At 42.0% G+C, this 22,030-nt stretch overlaps 1 protein-coding gene and 1 pseudogene across 1 annotated transcript; both read right to left on the reverse strand.

The window, feature by feature from the left end:
- Window positions 1-465: 465 nt before the first annotated feature.
- LOC121684639 (succinate receptor 1-like) lies at window positions 466-5,618 on the reverse strand. Its single transcript, XM_042064696.1, has 2 exons — window positions 5,581-5,618; window positions 466-2,613 (listed from the first exon to the last, which is right to left on the reverse strand). Exons 1-2 carry the CDS (start codon window positions 5,581-5,583, stop codon window positions 1,660-1,662), a joined length of 957 nt encoding a protein of 318 aa, XP_041920630.1. The 5' UTR covers window positions 5,584-5,618; the 3' UTR covers window positions 466-1,659.
- Window positions 5,619-12,610: 6,992 nt separating this feature from the next.
- LOC121683494 lies at window positions 12,611-16,576 on the reverse strand (annotated as a pseudogene).
- Between the last annotated feature and the right edge of the window lie 5,454 nt (window positions 16,577-22,030).

A 22,030-nucleotide genomic window follows, 5' to 3' on the forward strand; every position in this document is an offset into this window, starting at 1 on the left:
AGGCGCTTCGCCGAAACATGTCTGTGCAATAAACACATTTTGCGGCCTTTTTTCTTCCTTGTACAAACATAGCTTGCACAAACAAACACTAAATGGTCATATACCATAATAACAAAAAGCTTTAGATAATACAGTAGTTTGAATGTTATTGTAATTGTTTAATAAATTACTTACATAATTTACTTTGTTTTAATAATTTACTAGATTACTACATAATCATAGAGACATTTACCCAAGGCCTATTGTGATGTCATCTCTGCCAACATTTAAAAAGTGGTAACATTTAGTTGTCCTGTATAATGTCCACCCCTAATAGCAGGTTTAAAAAATGTGGCAAAATGACAAAATTATATTATATACAAAAAAACACTGTGAGTCATTTTTCAGAAGATGAAGCTGTGCTCTGAAAACGGTGTTGCAGTAATATTACTGTGTTATGTTACACAAGGGTGTTGTTTTAATAATAATAATAATAATAATAATAATAATAATAATAATAATAATAATGGCTTAAATGTGTATAGCGCCTTTCAGGATACCCAAGGTCGCTTAACAAACAAAATGAAGGAGTTGGGAAGTCCTTGGAGAACAAATTAGATGTTTTTTGAACACACCTACTACAGTAGGGTGGGGGCAGTGTGTATGTGGAGGGGTAGAATCTTCCATAGACTGGGGGCAGCAGCGCAGAAGGCTCTGTCCCCAAAGGGTGCGGGGAATGGCAAGCTGATTCTTGTCAGAGGACCCCAGGGACTGTGATTGACTGTAAGGGTGGAGGAGATCAGTAAGATACTGGGGTGCAAGTGCATGGAGGGATTTGTAGGTGAGAAGGATTTTGAAATTGATTTGTGACTTGACTGGCAAGTGCATGGAGGGATTTGTAGGTGAGAAGGATTTTGAAATTGATTTGTGACTTGACTGGCAGCCAGCAAAGCTTTATCAGGATGGGGAATGATGTGCTGCCAGGGTTTTGTGCGTGTTAAGACCCTGGCAGCTGCGTTCTGGACATATTGTAGCCTGTCAAGGGCCTTTCTGGGCAGACCAGACAGGACATCATTGATAGATAGATAGATAGATAGATAGATACTTTATTGATCCCCAAGGGGATCAATTACTATCATTAGTCCAGACGGGAGGTTCATGGAGAGGAATCGTTTCCTGCTTGAAAGATAAGACCGGAACCAGGTGAGTGTGTCAGTGAGGCTGATGAATTCAGAGAGGCGGTGGAGGAGGATGATGTGAGAGACGGTGTCAAAGGATGCAGAGAGGTACAGGAGGATGAGGATGCTGGCGAGACTGTTGTCAGCGGCGATGAGGTAATTTGTGATTTCAATGAGGGAGGTCTCTCTGCTGTGGTGTGCTCTGAAGCCAGATTGGAGGGGTTCGAAGAGATCGTGATGGGACATGTGACTCAGGAGCTGGGCAGCCACTCTGCTCTTTCCAGGATTTTACTGAGGAGATTGGGCGGTAGTTGTTGGGGTCATCCCGGTCAAGACCAGGTTTTTTGAGGGTTGGGATGACTACAGTCATTGTAAAGCTGGTAGGCACCACTCCACTCTCCAGTGAGGTATTAATTATGTTGGCCATTGTATGGCATGAGGTGGGGAGACATGCCTTGACAAGGGTGGTGGGCATTGGGTCCTGTTTGCTTGTCTTGTCCATTCATGATGTTTTGCAGCAGAAGCCAGTGAGTCTAGTTCTCATCTGCTGACCCCTGGCCAGGAGCTGCTCACGGAAACGTTCTGTCATCAAGAAGTAAAAGATGGGGTTGATGACGCTGTGTGCGTAAGCTATCGGCCTTGTTATGATGTACACCACCTCGATTTTCACAATGGTGCATGTGGACATACTGCCAACCAGCAGTCGTGTAAGGATGCGTATGTTCCTCATGATGTGGTATGGCAAGTAGAGGAGCAGGAACATGTATGCCGCTGCCCTCACTACACGCAGTGGCCTCCTGAATGAGGTTACCCGCTGCTGGAAGGCCTTCTCCTGAGTCTTCAGCATGGAGGCGATCTTCTGAGTGCTCCAGAAGAGGACCACCAGGGGCAGGATGTACCCCACGACAGTCAGACCCAAGCTGTAGCCCAGGAAGTCCCAGGACCTCGAGAGGCTGGCAAAGTCATGGCACACGGTGCCGTTCCAGCGGGCGTTGTCCTTGATGGCGTAGTAGACCAGAGGGGTCATCTCGAGGTTGACGAGGAGCCAGGTGAGGATGGAGATGCGGATGGCCATGCGTGGTGTCAGGAGGATGTGGCCGCGAGCAGGGTGGCAGAGCAGCAGGTAGCGGTCCAGACTGACCAGAGCCATGAAGAGGACGCTGGCGTACATGTTGACGAAGAGGATGTAGCGGTTGAGAACACAGTTGACAGGAGATGTTTCTTCCATGTTGTTGGCGTACAGGTAGGAGAGGCGGGGCAGAGCGCACACACAGATGATGTCGGACACCGCCAGGTTGTACAGGTAGACATTGGTACTCCGCCATTTCTGCAGGCACAGCGGGTAACCCAGGACGACCACTAGGTTACCCAGGAAACCCAAGGTAAACTCCAGGGCGTACATAGGACAGAGGTAGTACTTCATGAGGACGTCGTCCAGTTCCGTACAGCTATCCGCCTGTCACAAGAAAAAAAAAACAGTATCTGGGCAAGGGCGCCTGCAGGAATAAATGTGAATAAATGCACACCCATCAATCCCACCCCCCCCCCCCTCCCCCAATCCCAATTATTTGTCCATTTCCCAAGAGCAAGTTTGTGCATTGCTCAGCTAATAATGCAGCCTACAAAGTACTTTATTAGACAATAACCACTCCAGCGGGAGAAGCATTAATCCATTTTGCGCACGCATTGTCCTAAGAGTAACATATGCATGCATTGTAGCATGCAGATAGCATTACCCCTCTGGCCTTCCCACTACCCTTTTAAAGCTTCCTCCTCTCAGGCATAGGCCAGGTGAACATCTCACCTGATAGGCACATCAACGTAGAGGTAACAGGTAGCCAAAACTGGTAACCAAAACAAAAGACATTTAACTGTAAATTTCATAACAGATAAATACACTCAGAGTAAAGACCTTGACCGACATAATTTTTAGGTAGGAAAGTAAATAATCATCCAGTTATTATACCATTCTATTACAGTGCATGAAAATGCACTGTACTGTTCTTCCTAGGCCTCTTCTTATTATCTTCTAACGCAGTTAATGCAGCTTCAACCGTTTAACATAAAAACGTAATTCAAACTATGTTACGGAGGTCTTACTTAGGACATGTGTGCTTTGTATTTTTCATCTCTGTAACTTTTATACTTTTTAAACTATTCAAAATGTCCCCATAGATTTTACATTGGGCTGATGACATCACAATAGGGCCATTAAGCAATTCGAATCTTGTGCCAGGTGTTCAGGCCACCTGCAGCAACTGCCAGTCTCAGGCTTTAAACATACAATCTGGCTCTCTCAAGACTACACATCCTGCTCAACTGTTTCCTACAGGGCCACTATAGTTTCCTCTGCCCACAACTGTTCAAAAATAAAAGTCCTCACTACAATAATTCCCTATTAAATAATTTAACCATTTAAACGATCCACCTATTTAACTGTTTCAGCCATTTCAGCCAAGCCATTCCAACTATACTAAACCACCACCTACCTAGCAACCAACATAGCAACCACCTCAAGTACCCTAGCAACAGCCTAGCAACCACTTCCACAGTTACAACCTAGCAACCAATATAGCATGAGTTTAACATAGCAACCAGCATAGCAACCACCACAACTAACCTAGCAACAGCCTAGCAACCACCTCAAGTACCCTAGCAACAGCATAGCAACCACCATAACTACCCTAGCAACAGCCTAGCAACCACCTCAAGTACCCTAGCAACAGCCTAGCAACCATGTAAAATACCCTAACAACAGCCTAGTAACCACTTCCACTGTCACAACCTAGCAACCAATATAGCAACCAATGAGTTTAACCTAGCAACCAGCATAGCAACCACCACAACTAACCTAGCAACAGCATAGTAACCATGTTAAATACCCTAACAGCAGCCTAGCAACCACTTTTATAATGACAACCTAGCAACCAACATAGTAATCAACATGATTAACCTAGCAATCAGCATAGCAATGGCATAACTACACTAGCAACAGCCTAGCAACCACCTCAAACACCATAGCAACAGCCTAGCAACCTAGCTAAGTAACATGGTAAGCATAGTTAGCATTGTTAACATAATTAACATTGTTAATATAACTGCTAGCAAACATTAGCTGAGTTAACTAAGTAAACTTTGGCTAAGTAACATGGTTAGCATAGTTAGCATCATTAACATTGCTAACATAGTTATCATTATTAACATAATTGCTAGCAAAAATTAGCTAAGTTAGCTATGTAACATGGTTAACATATTTAACATTATTAACATTGTTAACATAACTACTAGCAAACATTAGCTAAGTTATCTGTTAACACTATATTTTACATTATATGCGTTGCATTTTCATGCACTGGTAATTCCTTGGAATTGCCTAACATTGTCTGCTAGTAAGCAGCAACAAGTAGGCTACAAGTTCTGTAATTGCTGCCTACGTGCACTGCCATTCTCTATCCTGCGCTAACAAAATGTGTGTGTTCCAAGTAGCCTAGTGCATAATTCTGCTTTATAAAGTTGATCAAATCCATTTGGGTATTTTACAGAAATACAGTATGAAATTAGCCTACTGTCATGCAGTTTATGGGATACAGTGCAGAATTGGGAAGTTATGGTAGACAACAGGAGAGAGAGAGGGGTGGTGCGTGTGTGCCTGAGCGCATCCAAGATAGAGCATCCTGATTGGCCTGTCTCGCTAAATCAACCAATCAGTTTTCAGTGTAGGCGGGCTTCATGATACCTCCCTGAAATTACTTTTTGCAGGTTGGGATGTCTGCACATAGCTGGCCATTTGTACTTAATAATTATCATCAACATGAGGCCCTGGAGCCTACTTTACTGTCTTGTCCACTTGCAACTGGCCCTTCTTACTGACTTTGTCATTACCAGCATAAAAGAAAACTGTTTCCTTTTTTAATTTTTTGACCTTTACTCCATGAGTAAAAGTATATTAGTAAAGTCTTGATTTAGTAGTGTGTACTGTATGTGTTTATATACTTTAACAATACTAAAACACAATTTTGTTGGAATTGTCCTCACAGACATCTAAACAATGTTCAATTTGTGTACATTATCTGGACATCTTTAAAACATTGCAATAAAACATTCAATAATCAGCATGAATATTGTCTATGATATAAATCTTTGAATGAATGAAAATATATGATGATACAGTGAAAACAGTTCACCTGACTGACTACCACACAGAGACAGTGTATTTCCATAGAAAACCAATCATTGTTATGACTTAAAAGCTTGATTGTCTACTTACTGTGTTTTTTTTAACATATGTTAAGATCCAGTCTAAGTAAAGTAGTCTAAATCTAAATTAAATCAAGTTCAGTTAACAAACAACATTGAATGTGACTGATTTTGTTGTTGTTTTTTTCCCCAAACATATCTTTAGTCTCAGAGAAACTGATCTTACCATTGTGCTTGTCGTTGGTGTTGCATTGGAAGGTAATGTTTTCTGCAAACATACTCAAGAGTGAGAAATATGCTGGTTGTCATTGGGTGAAAGTTGCAGTGTTTAGGAATGTGTCCAAAGGCCAGACTAGCAGAAGGCAGATCCTAAGGCCAGACTAGCAGAAGGCAGAGACAGATTAAATGGGGTTGGTGGTAGCTAGTGGCTAAGGAGCTGGGCTAGCATGCAGTTGTCTGAAGAGTTGTGGGTTCAATTTCTGGCTCTCACTGTTGTGCCCTTGAGCAAGGCACTTAGGACCAAATTCTCCCAGTAGCGCGTAAGTCCTTTTTTATGCACCTTTCAGTTACGCACATTCTCCCATTCCCCTTTCTGTCACATCCGTGCAAGTTTGAAATCAAGGCGGCCTTATGAAAGAGGGGTGATTATTAAAATAGAACCAGACTGATCAACCAACTTGATATGAAAACGTTGAATGTGGACTGAACGGCCTACAGTGAAATGATGTGTCATCGCAAAGCTGCTGCTTCTCATAATATTAATTTACGTTATGCTAACAAAGCTGTAAACTGACACCTGCAGTTTTGAATACAGTAGAGAGACTGGCATAACAATACCAGCCACCATTAGAAACGAATCAGAGACAGGAGAATATAAACGATAATTGCTGTTCCACAATATGGCAGGCGTCTGCGCAAGTGTATGACTTCAGTCAAGTTGGAAAGAAAAGGACACAAACAAAGTAGGATGCAAAGAAACTATCAGTGATGACACCATTTTGTTTCCAGAAATAAAGCATAAGCGATTTCAAGATATTTATATATATTTAGAGTGTGCGCTTATTTTACAAAATCGTGAGCTTGTCTTACTTCACCAACACCAAAGCTGTATCCATGGAGTCAACATTGGGGGGAGGAAATGTGCATGGTGGGTTAAATCAGTTCCTGCCATGTCCCTAGTATACAGTATGTACAAATTCACAAACACATGGGGTGATATGTTTACATGTTTTCTTTTAAACAATAATAATAATACTGTTTTTCTGATGTTGTGCTCCATTCTATTTTAAGCTATTGAGGGTTGAACAAATAACAACCAAAACTGCAATCATATGAACATAAATCTGTGCATTGGCATAGAAAATAAGTAGCAAATATTCAAAAACTTTGAGCAACATCTGCATGTCCTTTCTGGGTATGCCTTTGTGTGGCTATGTTACCATGGTTCCATGTGCAGATATTTGGTCAAAGTAGCAAATATGGTTGTAAACTTGGTTGTGCAACATTACATGTCCTTTCTGGGTTTAACCTATTTAACCATTTACAGTAGCATACCATTTTTGTACAACAGTGAGTGATACTATTGTAGCCTAACAATTTCTGTTTTGATTTTGGGGGGCATTTTGAGCATTTTTGATTGGGGGGACATGTCCCCATCAAAGTATATTATGATTACTGCCTTGATTAAAATTACTGAAATGAGCACACAATCTATTAAAATGAGAGCATGATTTAGGAAAACGAGTGCACAGTTTAGTGAAATGAGTGCACAATTTTAAAAAAGCGAGTGCACATTCTCCCGATATACAGTACAAGAAAGAAAAAAAAGAAAACAATCTTAGGGACAAAGTCCAGGGCTGTTTTTGAGAGGTTGCATGGCAACAAGGTCACTGAAGCATTTCACAATGTTTTATCTGACGCTTCTACTCATGTCACAGATTTGATCAATGAAATGTCATGTAATACAGGATATTGCGCACTCATGGGAAAGTTGCAGTCGCCCAAGCGATGATTATTCTGCAGTTGTTTTACTGTCAGGATCAGTCTTTGTTTATCTGATCTTTTATACATTTGCTTGTGAGGCCACAGGAGGTGTACCAAGTGAGGAGAAACACACTAAAGTAAATTGAACTGCCTGTCTCAGGTGTTTCTTTCCGAGAGTAAATGAGAACCAGGCCTTGCTTGGCCCACCTCGATACTGTAACATGCCAGCCGAGTGACTCTTGATGTAACATAACCAGAATGCTGTGCAAATAGGCACGGGATGATTTCTGTTGATAACTGTCTTTTCACCCTTATCATATGAGCCATGAGCTGAGATAGTGTGAGTTATGCTCTAAAGTAGGAGGTCAAGTTGCAGCCGTGGCCTACTGGTTAGCGCTTCGGACTTGTAACCGGGCAGCCGTGGCCTACTGGTTAGCGCTTCGGACTTGTAACCGGAGGGTTGCCGGTTTGAACCCCGACCAGTAGGCACGGCTGAAGTGCCCTTGAGCAAGGCACCTAACCCCTCACTGCTCCCTGAGTGCCGCTGTTGTTGCAGGCAGCTCACTGTGCCGGGATTAATGTGTGCTTCACCTCACTGTGTGTTCACTGTGTGCTGAGTGTGTTTTACTAATTCACGGATTGGGATAAATGCAGACCAAATTTCCCTCACAGGATCAATATTATCAAAAGAATATATGGTAACACTTTACTTGACGGGTGAGTTCATAACACATTCATAGCAGCTGTAATAAACTGCACATAAAGCATTCATGACTGTTTCATGAGACATGACTCAACATTCATACCAAACCTTTCATGAGCAAGGTAATGCTACCTCTGCATATTTGGTTCGTTTGCTTTGCACAGTGTATTACTAACAAACACATATATGATTTATTTGAACATTTTGGGTTTCAAAAGCATTACAAAATCCCCCTGAGGCTGTGCTAAACACAGCTACCTGCCTCCCTAAATAGAAAATGCTGTGGCCCACGCCCACCGGAGGTAAAGCTGGTGCCAGCAGGCCTGGTGGAAAAAGGTCACCTCGGGACACGCTTATCACTGCTAGCATCGCCGCCGCAATTATTTGCATACGTCTGAACAGGTGTTGCTGTTCATATTTACATGCGATTGACGTTGAGCTGCAAAGTGAAACTGAAAGTGAGATTCCATGTTCGTCTATCCATGAATATCGGACATCTACATGAGCCAATTTCTTTCCTCAACAGTGCTCACTCACTCTTATTGTGGGCTCGTAGCCTCGGCAGGATAATCATTTGCTGAATTGTTTTTCATTTAGAATTCTTAAAATGCATAATTGCCCATAATGGATTAATAGTCTACATAATAACAAGTGTCTTTATTAACCTGATGAATAAAGAGAGAACTGAATATAAACTGCAGTATAAAAGAATAGCACCGTAGAGGAGAATGCCGTCTGTGCAGGAAGGAGACGAGATTAGGGAAGACATATATTTAAATAAAGCGTGCTTTGTCGCCACCCTGTGGCTATTGCTTGCAAAGGAAAATGGCAATCTTTAAAATGCATTTCCCAATACTGTGGGGCATGATTGTGTTGTTTAGAATACACAAAATGTGATCAAATATACTTTCAAGTCATCTTAATTGATCCAAAATGACTAACACTCATGTTGCATTCTAACTTCAACATTGAGAAGCTGCACACATGCCAGATTAATTCAATGAAGATTTCTTTGAGAGAAAGAACAATCTGAACACCACTCGATGAACTCCCCATGCAATCATTTCCCCTTACTTGTATGTGCGTATGTATCCCTTATTTGTATGTGCGTATGTTTATTCAACATACACACATACAAATGTATTCTTTGTATCAGAAATACAGACAGATCAGCAAACTACTACAGAGCTTGTGGTCCTAAGGGAAGCCCACAGCCCCTAACACTATGGAACAGATTTGAATGCCTCCGGGACGTACAGTAAGAGAGGAATTTCTCAGGGAACAGACCCAAAGCAGGCAGCGATCAAACCACAACAACAGAAAGATGGGCACAGACAAGAAGCAGCACTCAGCACCTGTTCATCCCACAACCCACGTTCTAGGCGACTCTGCTGTGAGACATTTAAATGGGGAAAGGATGATTGTATGCTGTCTTCCAAATGCTTTAGTGTCTGACACAAAAAACAAACTTTGAATCATTGTGCAGGTTGGAGCAAATTACATTTACAAAGAACAGCTGTATGTCCAAAAAGATTTCAGGAACTTTTCTCGGGCCTATATGAGCTTGGAATAGACATTTTCATCAGTGGTCCACTCCCAGCAGAGGTAAACTTTGTATTTACCAGACAATTTGGTTTAAACACCTGGCCCGCAAAAACATGCTTTTCAGCTGGGATGAACTTTTTTGGAATCGTATGGAATATTTCAGACCTAAATTGCTCCATTAAAATTCAAGAAAGTTAAGGACAAACAGAGAGCACCATGGATGCAAAATCCAGCAGTTAACGTCCTAAAAAGAGAGTGTAGGGAGGGTGAAAGACAATGGCACAAATAAAACTTCAGATCCACTATGAAATCCATAAAGAGATGCTCTGCACACCCTACTCTGCACTCTATATGTATACATCTGCACTCTGAAATATGCAAAGCAAGACAGTCTTTCTTCTCTAACATCATCAGTAGAAGTACAAATAACACCAATGTCTTCACATTTTCACCTCATAGCGGCAGATGTTCTTCACATTGTGAATGGGTCGCTGCTGTCTGACACTTTTCCTAAGTCTCTGAAAACAGCTGTTGCAAAGCCCCTTCTCAAGAAGAATAACCTGGATGCCTCCATGCTAAACAATTACAGGCCCATATGCAATCTACCTTTTCATTGGCAAAATTATTGAAAAAGTAGTATTTAATCAACTAAACACCTACCCATCATCAAATGGGTACTTTTGATTACTTTCAGTCTGGTTTTCAGACAAATCACAGCACTGAAACAGCTCTTATTAAGGTTTTAAATGACATACACCTCAATACAGATGCAGGCAAAACATCAGTCCTAGTGCTACTGGACCTTAGTGCAGCATTTGACACTACTGATCATAGCATATTACTACTCATACTAGAACACTGAGTTGGATTTACAGTATAGTTATCAACTGGCTCAAATCATATTACTACACAGATTAGCACACGGGGTTGGATTTACAGTATAGTTATCAACTGGCTCAAATCATATCTACAAGAAAGGAGCTTCTTTGTTGCCATAGGCAACTGTACATCAACACCAACGTCCTTGACCTGTTGTGTTCCCCGGGGGTCGATCTTAGGGCCACTATTATTAAACCTCTATAAGTTATTTTTCAACCTCTATATGCTGGACAAATCAAAGATAATTTAATTTCATATTCATAGCTATGCAGATGACACCCAAATTTACTTAGCTCTGTCACCAAATGACTATGGTCCCCATTGTCAGTGTATTGTCCAAATCAACAACTGGATGTCTCAAAATTTTCTTCAGCTGAACAAAGAAGAAACTGAAGTAATTATCATATATCTGGTAAAAAGAAGGAGGCTTAGAGGGCTGAATGTCAAAACATGATTTAGAAAAACTCAGTGATGCCTTTATCTCCAGCAGGGTTGATTACTGCAATAGGCTTTTCAGGCCTTCCTAAAAAGACTATCAAACAGCATCAGGTGATACAAAACATAGCAGCTAGGATTCTCACGAAAACTAAAAGAACTGACCACATTACTCCAATTCTTAAGTCCCTGCATTGGCTTCCAGTAAGTAACAAAATTGACTTTAAAGCAATGCTTATTTATAGGAGAAGAACCTGTAAGTAAAACCTGCTGTTAGAACTAAACATGGTGCTATGCGGTTCAGCTTTGGAATCAACTGTAACCAGTTTTAAATTTAGACTTAAAACTGTTCTCAGATGCCTTCTCCTAACTGCACTGAGTAACAAATTCTGAATCTGTCTTTAATAGTCCAGTGATACCTCGAAATTAGGCTGTTGTCTGTTAGGGAATTTATTGTAGCCTGCTAACACATTTGCACAAAACATAATTTCTGAAATGTTTTCTTCATTGATAACATGAGATATGTCTCCATATAGGGTAGTGTCAAGCAGTGAAGTGATAGCAGGTAGATCATGTAGGCCTACATATCACATGAGCCACACAGATGAGGGGCGCTGCTTGCTCTGTCCCTCCCAAACTGCATTAAATCTCATAATTATGACTTTAAATCTCATAATTTTGACTTAGTATCTGGAAGGTTTTCGATACCTACTGTATACTATTGTATGGGCCCAAAAGGTGCGTCGGCCCACCGGGAAAATACCCCGTATCCCAGATGGCCAGTCTGTCCCTGCGCGCAAATGAAAAACATAAAAGTAATAATGATAATAAAAAAATACAATAAAAACAGTAAAACATGCAAATGAAAAACATAAAAGTAATAAAATAACTTAAAAAAGCAAGTACAGTACATGAGAGAGAGGACGTCTCAGGAGGAAGTAAAAGTGAGAGGTAGCTCTTTAAATTGGATTCAACCCTTGTGTTGCCCTCAAATCTTACCCACATGCTTTATCCTTGGGGTCAATTTGACCCCAGTTAAATAAACCCTCAGACAATAGTTATAATTCATATTTTTACCCAGTTTTTGGCAGGTACTTAACAAGAGTGTAATAACCACCATCAAAAGCCCTACTAAACCATCCCACCCCCCACACCCCTTTATGAACCTTGGAACCCTGGCTGGTTCCAAGGTTCTGGCTCATACTATTACAATAATAATATCCATAATGTGTCAAATATTCATGTATCTTATGTTTCATACAGCTGGGGTCAAACTGACCCCAAGGAACATCAATGTACAAAAAATTTGACATTGAAAACATAGTATTGTACAAATTTCATGCTAACTCTGTTGTACCCTTCAATTGAGGAAAAGTCATGAAACATGAAGAAAAAAAAAAGTGAACCATATATTTTATGACGTTAAACGTTGCTTGGGGTCAAATTGACCCCAACGATAACAGGAGGGTTAAAACTGTGGGACAGGACTTGATGTGTGGTGGGATGGAGTTCCAGAGCCTTGGGGCAACTTGGGGCAATTACAAATGATAACTATGATTTACTAAGGTTATTATTATCAGTATTATTATGTATTTCCTGTGTAATTTCCATCAATAAACAGATTTATAAAAGTACAGTATACATATATTTTTTTTTTCTTAGAAAGATCCCAAAGCAGAATTATGGATGCAAGTACAGGTCACATAAATTGTTAATGATTTCTACTGTCATGATGTCTGGATGAATGACCTTGTGAAACCTTCAACTGTTGAAACCTGGCCAACAGGAGGTGACGGAAACACTCCGTCATAAGAACATAGAAGATGAGGTTGATGACGCTGTGCGCGTAAGCCATCGGCCTCGTCACGACGAGGATCAATATGGATGTCAATATGGATGCGGGTGCAGTCTGACAGTCCAGCCAACATTGGTGGCAGGATCTCCACGTTCCTCATAATGTGGTATGGGAAGTAGAGGAGCAGGAACATGTATGCAGCTGCCCTCACTACACGCAGTGGCCTCCTGAATGAGGTTACCCGCTGCTGGAAGGCCTTCTCCTGAGTCTTCAGCATGGAGGCGATCTTCTGAGAGCTCCAGAAGAGGACCACCAGGGGCAGGATGTACCCCACGACCGTCACGGCCATGCGTGGTGTCAGGAGGACGTGGTCGCGGGCAGGGTGGCAGAGCAGCAGGTAGCGGTCCAGACTGACCAGCACCATGAAGAGGACGCTGGCGTACATGTTGACGAAGAGGATGTAGCGGTTGAGCACACAGTTGACCATAGATGTTTCTTCCATGTCGTTGGCGTACAGGTAGGAGAGGCGGGGCAGAGCGCACACACAGATGATGTCGGACACCGCCAGGTTGTACAGGTAGACGTTGGTACTCCGCCATTCCTGCAGGCACAGCGGGTAACCCAGGACGACCACTAGGTTGCCCAGGAAACCCAAGGTAAACTCCAGGGCGTACACCGGGCAGAGGTAGTACTTCCTGAGGATGACGGTCAGTTCAGTGCAACTATCAGCCTAGAAGGCAAAAAACACAAAAGCCAGGATTTGGACAGAGGCTTCAACAGACTTGTAACCGAAGGGTTGCCGGTTCAATCCCCGACCAGTGGGATCGGCTGAAGTGCCCTTGAGCAAGGCAACTAACCCCTCACTGCTCCCCAAGCGCCGCTGTAGCAAGGCAGCTCACTCCAGGTTAGTTTACATTTACATTAAAGGTACTCTAAGCCATTGTTTTTCAACCACTGTGCCGGGGCACACTAGTGTGCCGTGAGAGATCATCAGGTGTGCCGCAGAAAATTACCCAAATGTCACTCACTGGTCCAGAAAAGCAACTGTTGCATTGAAGAATTTATAACCACATGCTCTCATTGATTGTATGATTGCACTATTTGTGGTATGCAGGCATTGTACAACGGGGGCCCCATATCCAGTATTCACAGAATCATCACATATCCAGTTCATAACAACAATTAAATTAGATATAGTCACCTACAAATGAAACAGAGGGCGCTTGTTTTATTGAGCAGGTCTTGCATAGAAGCCATAATAAGGCCATATCTGTGTATTATTTGAAATTTTAGGCTACGGTATGTTTATTTTTTCTTCACACAGGATGTTAGTGTGCCGTGGGACATTTTAAGTGTCAAAAGTGTGCCGTGGCACAAAAAAGGTTGAAAAACAGTGCTCTAAGCAATGTCATACATTTTTTAGGCTGAAAAATGTTTTGTCACTTACAGCAAACGTCACCTCACCATCTGCTAGCTGCCTGTGTCCTCAACACACTGTAAAAAAACGTGATCTCTGTGGACAACCCTTTAATGTAAATGTAAATCAGGTTTCTAGGCCAAGTATACTTGCGTATACAAGGAATTTGGTCTAAATAAATTGAAGCTGATTAAGTACAATAAATGGCCATTTTAGTACTACATGACACATGCAAATTACCATTACATGTTTGCCCTTGTACACAGCCTTAGTGCATTGGAAACACAGCTTCCAACTTTTAGTATTCTTGGTTTCTGTGCAGCTCCAGCTCCTCGTCCACTTCACTTGTCCTTCCTCTCTGATACCCTTTTGTGACTGTTTGGTTTCCTTTTTACACATATTTCAATATAATAATGGGTGAATCTCGATATTCCCACCTCAGCCCTGAACCCTCAAATACTTAACGGTCATCAGGCCAAACATGAAATTGATTAATGTCAGTTCTGTTTTTGAGGGTTCACGGCTTAGGGAGTCTTGGGATTATATGGATTTGGAAGAAGGAAGTGACCTCCATACTGCTCTTCCTGTGTGGCATGACAAGTTATTTGCCCAGCTCATTATCAATGTATTGTGCAGTTAGTGTAGGCATCAAAGGTAGTAACATCCAGTACATTGGACAAGAGCACTATGGACGCATGGGCCAGGGCTCGAATTACGTGGGAGTCAGAGGGAGCCGAGCTCCCATAGAGTGAGGACTGGATCCCATGAAAGCAACAAAGTCAAAAAACTGACGGGGTCTCTCATATCTAGAGGTGTCTGGCATTGTAATTTAATCTTAAACAACCGCTCAAAGTCAAAGTCAAAGTCTGCTTTATTGTCAATTTCTTCACATGTCAAGACATACAAAGAGATCGAAATTATGTTTTCCACTATCCCACGGTGGAGACAAGACATATTTTACCAATTAGGTCCACAGACAAACATAACATTCAAGTAAACAATATAAAAAGTAAAAATAAGAAGGCACATACAATGAAGAAAATAAGAGCAGCAAAATTTGAGTTGAAAATGTGCAATTGTGCATACAGTAGACAGTCAATATAATAGTGCAAAAGTCAGGCCAATAAATGGCTGAGGTAGTTCTGTTTGACCTAAGTATGCAAGTGGCATAGTGGTGCAAGTTATGTAAGAGCAGCAGAAGTGTGTTCAGAAGTGTGCAAGTGTACAAGTGGAGTAGTGCAAGTGGAGTAGTGCAAGGCAGCCATTGTGGGTCCAAAGTCCAGGATATTATGTAACTGAGGGTGGAGGGGGGAGAGAGTTCAGCCTCCTAACAGCCTGGTGTATGAAGCTGTTGGTGAGTCTGGTGGTGTGGGAGCGCAGGCTTCTGTACCTCTTCCCAGAGGGCAGTTGATCAAACAAATTGTGAGCGGGGTGACTTGCATCACTCACAATTGTGGTCGCCTTGCGGGTGAGGTGGGAGGTGTAAATGTCCTTCAGGGAGGGGAGTGAAGCACCAATAATCCTTCCAGCTGTGTTCACTATGCGCTGCAGGGCTTTCCTGTTGTATTCAGTGCAGCTTCCGCCCCACACAGCGATACAGCTGGAGAGGATGCTCTCAATGGTGCCTCGGTAGAATGTGGTCATGATGGCTGGTGGAGCACTTGCTCGCCTGAGTTTCCGCAGGAAGTACAGGCGGCGCTGAGCTTTCTTCTTGAGTCTTCACTGATGTGCACCCCCAGGAATTTGGTGCTGCTCACTCTCTCCACCACAGCACCGTCGATGGTCAGTGGCAGGTGTTGGGTGTAACCTCTCCGGAAGTCAACAACAATCTCCTTGGTCTTGCTGACGTTCAGCAGGAGGTTGTTGTCCCTGCACCACGTGGTCAGAAGGTCGACCTCCAACCTGTATTGAGTCTCGTCGCCCTTGGTGATGATGGTGATTTCACTATGTGGTTGTTGCTGTAGGTTGCAGTGCAGTCATGCGTCAGCAGGGTGAAGAGCAGCGGACTGAGCACGCAGCCTTGAGGGGCCCCCGTGCTCAGTGTGATGCTGCTTGAGATATTATTGCCAACACGTACTACTCGAGGCCTCTGACAGAGGAAGTCCAGTAGCCAGTTGCAGAGGTAGGTACTGAGTCCCAGTTTGTCAAGTTTGCAGATGAGTTGTTGTGGTATTATGGTGTTGAATGCAGAACTGAAGTCTATAAACAGCAATCTCACATTTGAGTCTCTTTTTTCCAGGTGGGTGAGGGCTGGGTGGAGGGCAGAGCAGATTGCATCCTCTGTGGACCGTTTGGCTCGGTATGCAAACTGGAAGGGGTCCAGGGTGGGGGGGAGAATAGATATGATGTGTGACATGACAAGCCGCTCAAAGCACTTCATGATGATCATTATCCATCCCTGTGCGATCTCTAACCATTAAAGACGTTAAATTAAAATATAGGCTACTACGTACATAGGCGTACATTGGGCTCAGTGTTGGGAGTAATGTGTTACAAAAGTAATGTAATTACTGTAATATACTGCTGTTTGCGGTAACGCGGTAATGTAAGGCATTACAAAAAAAATTGGGTAATATTTTACTCGTAGTTTTTCTGTGTATTTTGTATTTTTTAAGTAGTTTATAAAATCGGTATTTTAAATTTTACTTGATTACTTTTTGAGTGAAGTATTGTACTTCGCTACATCAAAAATCCCATCCGTTACTTGAGTAAAAAAAAAAAAAAAACTAACGAAAACAGAAAGGGAGAGAAAAAAAATCGCGCCCTAAACCACTAGCCTAGTGATAATGATCAGCATGTAGCCTACAACAGGACATGAATCAAGCTGACGCCATGCAGTCTTTCTGAAAGTGATGGAGCTGGATCACGAGATGCATCAGATTAGCCTAACCTATGAAAGTGTATTTTCTGCTATTCCAATGGGTTGTCTCAGTTCGTTTTAGCACCAATGATTGCGGAGATATTCAAGCAAACACCATGGGATTTCGTGTTTTGACGTTTGTGCTCACCTTTCTTTGGAAAGAAGTTTATTAGCAGTTGTTTCCCCTCATTTCTCATGTCTCTCTTTTTCCTGTTTTGGCCTTTGTTTTTAGTAACCTGACTTGACTTTCTTGGAGAAAGACATTGCACCAGCAGCACAACAATTAGCGGTCCACTACTAGCAATGCTCAACTAAATAAACAAAAGATAGACTACCTTATGAATCGTGCAGGCGGACTAAACCATTTAGCTCTTTAGCAAGGGAGAGTGAGAGTGACCTTAGACAGTTTTCACTATGTTTTGTATACAAAATCCAGTCAGTCAAACTTTACATTTCGTCTGACATTCATTTTTACATTTAATTTGGAAGTTAAAATATTCAGGTAAAATAAATATATGGTGGAAATAAGTATTGAACGCTTAATTTTTTTTTCAGTAATTAGCCTAAACTTCCAGTGAGTCTATTCCATAGACATAATATACATAGACGCCGCATTGGCTGCTGGAAACAAGAAATGCGGCCGCCATCTTGGACCGGTCATACTCCTCGTTGCGTTGCAGCAGAAGACACAAGATGACAGCACTGTGCAGCATGTTCCTTCTCAAATCGGCGGACCATACTCGGGGGATTTACTTTTCACAAGTAAGATTTAACATAACCGTACTATTGGTTGTATTTTGTGAATAGAATATTACCAGAGAGCTGAGGAGGAGCAATCTTTGATATTACTGTATGAAAATCGTAGCCATCTAGCTAGGCTATGTTTACTCGGTGTTCACCCGGCTATGAACTGAGACTTGATAAGTCATATTCCATAACACTGACTTAGATTACAACTGACACAAGAAGGCTATTGTAGAAATAAATCATACTAGATTTGGCTGGCAAATTTTACACAAGTGGCACAGACTAGCCTATTGGGCAATCGCTAGCTGCTACTTGTAGCATAAGTGTGTTGGTGGTAGCCTCACTATTTCCTGAATAAAGTAACTTTTCAATAGCTCAACTTCTTTATTTATCAAGTAGCTTAGCCAGACAAGCTACACTTGTCTTGTCATGTGAAATTAGCACAATTTAAAGTAGCTTCCTATGTAGTGAACTAGCCTACTGCTGTGTTTGTGTTAGGCTACTAATACATTTGACTGGGTGGTAGTTTTGTGTAGTGTTTTATTCATGGCAGAGTAACTGATAGTTTAGCTCACTAAAATTTCGAAGTAGCTTGCCCAACACTGTATTATTCACATGTCATTTACCCTAACAAGAATAAGATGCCTCTCAAATTCCTTTTCATTCATTTATTTATTATTTTGTATCTCTCCAGAACAACTGCCTTGTTCAAGAAGACTGTGAATGAACTGAACGGTCTCCTCACACCCCTGGAACTGAGGAAGGTGCAGCTCTTCATTGCAGTACTGCAGGGCATCTGCTACACTGTGACTGAATGTTTGATTTATGAGCTCCACCTTCATCACCTGCATTCGCCACTCTGTGTCCCATTTTCCCATCGTCTGGTTGACTCAGTCCTCTTTTATGGAGTTTACCCAGTTTACTATGCCATCTTATTTGCCCACCTGCTGTCTGAAGCACTTTTGTTCTCAGCCAAAGTGTACCCAAGCAATTTTAGCAAGGTGGGAACATACAAAATGACATGCACCAGTTGTCGAAATCATAGAACCAACTGCATGACGGTAACTCTGTCTCACTGGAACCTTTCTGTGAACTGTAAATAACAGATGCTGTTGATGAACCCATTGACACTGTACAAGTGACAAGTCACCTTTTTGTCTTGAATTGATGAACTGTTACACTTACTATGCCAAACCAATGTCTGTTTTTTAAGGATCAGAAACAAACCTACAAACTTGCACTTTACAATATTTATGGAACTTGTCTAACAAATGCTGTTGATATTGAACCCAGTTACTCCATTTCCTTTATGCCACACCAATGTCTGTTCATCACTTTATTTTTGATGGCACTGAACTAAAAATGTTAATGGATTTATTTCTGTAAATTTAACTCATTAAAACTTGTATCAAACCAGTTTTTGTCTATGCTGTCAAACGTGGATTAGTTATGTTCCCAGTTTTTATATTGGATGTCATCACTTTATAATATATCATATATCAGAATATTCTATTACTGTTAAGCCCACTATGAATATTAAAATACACACAACCATGTTTCCTGTATCATACAGCTTTTCTACTGGGAGGTTTACAACTTATTTTGAGTCAATTTACCCAAGTTTGTCACTAAACCACACAGGCCTACTTGGAATACCCCTCAGATGTCTGAATGGCACTGATCTCACTTAAATGTTTATGGAACCTTTCTGTGGACTGTGAATAATGCTGTTGATGGAACTTTTCTGTCAACTGTGAACTATATTTAACTCATTAAACTTGTATCAAACTAGTTTTGTCTATGCTGTCAAACATGGATTATGTTCCCAGTTTTGATATCGGACGTCAGGTCACTTTATATCATATATCAGAATATTCTATTACTGTTAAACCCACTATGAATATTAAAATACGCTAAATCATGTGTTTTGGCATTGTGACTCATGTTATGGTCCCCCCCTCTGCCTGAAATTGTGTGTCTCTGAGTGTCCATAAAAACTGAGTTATGCTCGTGTAGGTTAATGTGTGTTTATGTAGATGATGTTTGTGTCTCACTCTGGGGTGAATGTTAATCCAAAGCGTCTGGATTGTAATTTGGCATCCCCAGTGGAGCACGCTAAGCAGCTGACTCTGTGTGCGTGTGTGTGTGTGTGTGTGTGTGTGTGCGTGTGTGTGTGGCATACACTACATGTATGACCTTTGCAGCAAAAAAAAACGCGTGAGAATCTGTTCGGTATTCAGTGAGATATGATTAATTAAGTGCGCTGACAGCTCATCTCACCGGCCAAACAGATTACACTGAGTGGAGTGGATGACCGGTCCAAGATGGCGGCTCCAAATCTCATCAGCGCTAGTAAGGAGTAGCGGTCGATGCGGCGTCTATGTATATTATGTCTATGGGTGCATGCATGTGTGTATAAGAAGGGGTTCTTTTTTAGGCAAACTGTCTTACTGAAGCCAGTGAATAGGGTTTTTGCCTCGAGTAATTTTTGTAATCGAGTTATTCGAGTAACTCGATGAATCGTTTCAGCCCTAAATGTCATCCTGTCTAGCCTGGCCCCGCCCACCTAGATCTTCTTTCTGGGAGATCTAGTCTGGAAAACCATAGTTCTGTTTCTTGGGAGATCTAGTCTGGAATTCCATAGTTCTAACCGTTTCCCTCAAAAATGAACCCAGACAGCATTTACATCTGTGCCAGATCCGTTTTTGAATCAGCAGATTCGCGCAGCAGTCGCACTCACTATGCAGATCTGCACCAACTTTGCGCCAGACTTGTCTGTAGCTTCTGCCTGTGACAGTCCATCCAGCGGGTGCGGCGCCTATCCGGGGCAGCTTTGCAGACCAGATGCGCCACAACTGAATTGAGTCCGCCCGGCGGGTGTGGGCCAGATCCGCAGGAGCTGCGCAGACCTGACGCGCCACAACTAACGGAACACTTTTCCCCACATAAACCTGCAACTCTACGTTATGTGATTATGCAGAGTGGAAGACTACAGGCTGCACCGTCTTTGTGATTATTGGTGAGTACATTATACAAGTATCATTTTAAATGTAAACTGGTGTTGATGTCATTTTAGTGTGCTAAATATTTAGGCCTGTATTAAACATGAACGTTTACAAACTTAGTTTACTCTGAAATTCTGACAACCTGAAACGTGCCAGACAAGCTGGGTAGTAGCTACGGTTAGCTTGTAGTCTAGGTTCTTTTAAACATGTATCCACAACTATGTGAACATGAGCTTTAAGGCTAAATTGGTGAGCTTTGCTTATTATTCACCAAAACCGCTTAATATCGTGTCCATTGTGTGTTAGCTGCAAATTCGTAGCCATTAGCGCTAACGTTACCCACTTTGTCTGTAGCTAGCCTTGCTGCTAGTAGCACTGCAGGTATTGCATAGACGGCCAGCGTTTTTTAAGCCTGTTTAAAATGGATTTAGAGTGGAAAAACTTGGCTGTAAACACTAGGCTTTTTATCGAAGGTCCACAAGAATTGTCGCTGTCCTCCAGTTTATCCGGTTTGGGATGCAATGCGTTGTTGGCATACTATACTGTTATAAAATAAATAATCTTTGGATGTTGAATCTAATATTTACTCTTTGTTTCTTTGCTTTGTGTGCTTTTTGTAGGCTACGTCTCACAGGAGCAGTGAGGAAGAATAGCAGGTTGATGCCTAACTTTAACGTTAGTCCATTGGGCTAGTTTTTGCCCTGGTCCTCTGACATCCATCCGTGAACGGCGCTGCTATTCACCGTCTGCTCGAAAATATTTCTCAGGACAGCTACTAGCCTCTGCCAGAGATCTGCCGCTGCCGCGACCAAGGAACTGCTGGTGACCTGCGAGCTGCCATGATAGCAGCCTGCCCTGCAGTCTGGATTGAGTAGCCTAGCTAACATCGAAGAACTCTCACGAAACAACAAACTGTCGCTGTCAAAATCCACCAAGCTGCTGATCTGCAGGATCGCCCAACTGTTCTGTGCTTTCAGTGCTCCCCAGACTGCCAGTAATCTTCCTCCGACACAGCTGATCGCCGTCGTCATCATCATTGGGACATCAGCCGGTTAGATGCAACGGACTATGTTAACATGACATTTTCTTTCAGTGCGTTTAGCGGAGTTTGTTTATCAACATAAGCCTTATATTTCACATATTGGTTTGTGTTATGTTGTAGGCCTAGGCCTACGCTTAGGCTAGCGGACACAGTGTTCTCTTTTGCCTTTTTAAAATAAAAAACTATTTTGAAAATTACAAATTGTGTGGGTCTTAATTGTCTGATAGCTTAAATATGAATCACAGACCAGGGCCAGATGAGCCCC

Source organism: Alosa sapidissima, chromosome 15 (assembly GCF_018492685.1).
Source record: "Alosa sapidissima isolate fAloSap1 chromosome 15, fAloSap1.pri, whole genome shotgun sequence".
Lineage (NCBI taxonomy): Eukaryota > Metazoa > Chordata > Actinopteri > Clupeiformes > Clupeidae > Alosa > Alosa sapidissima.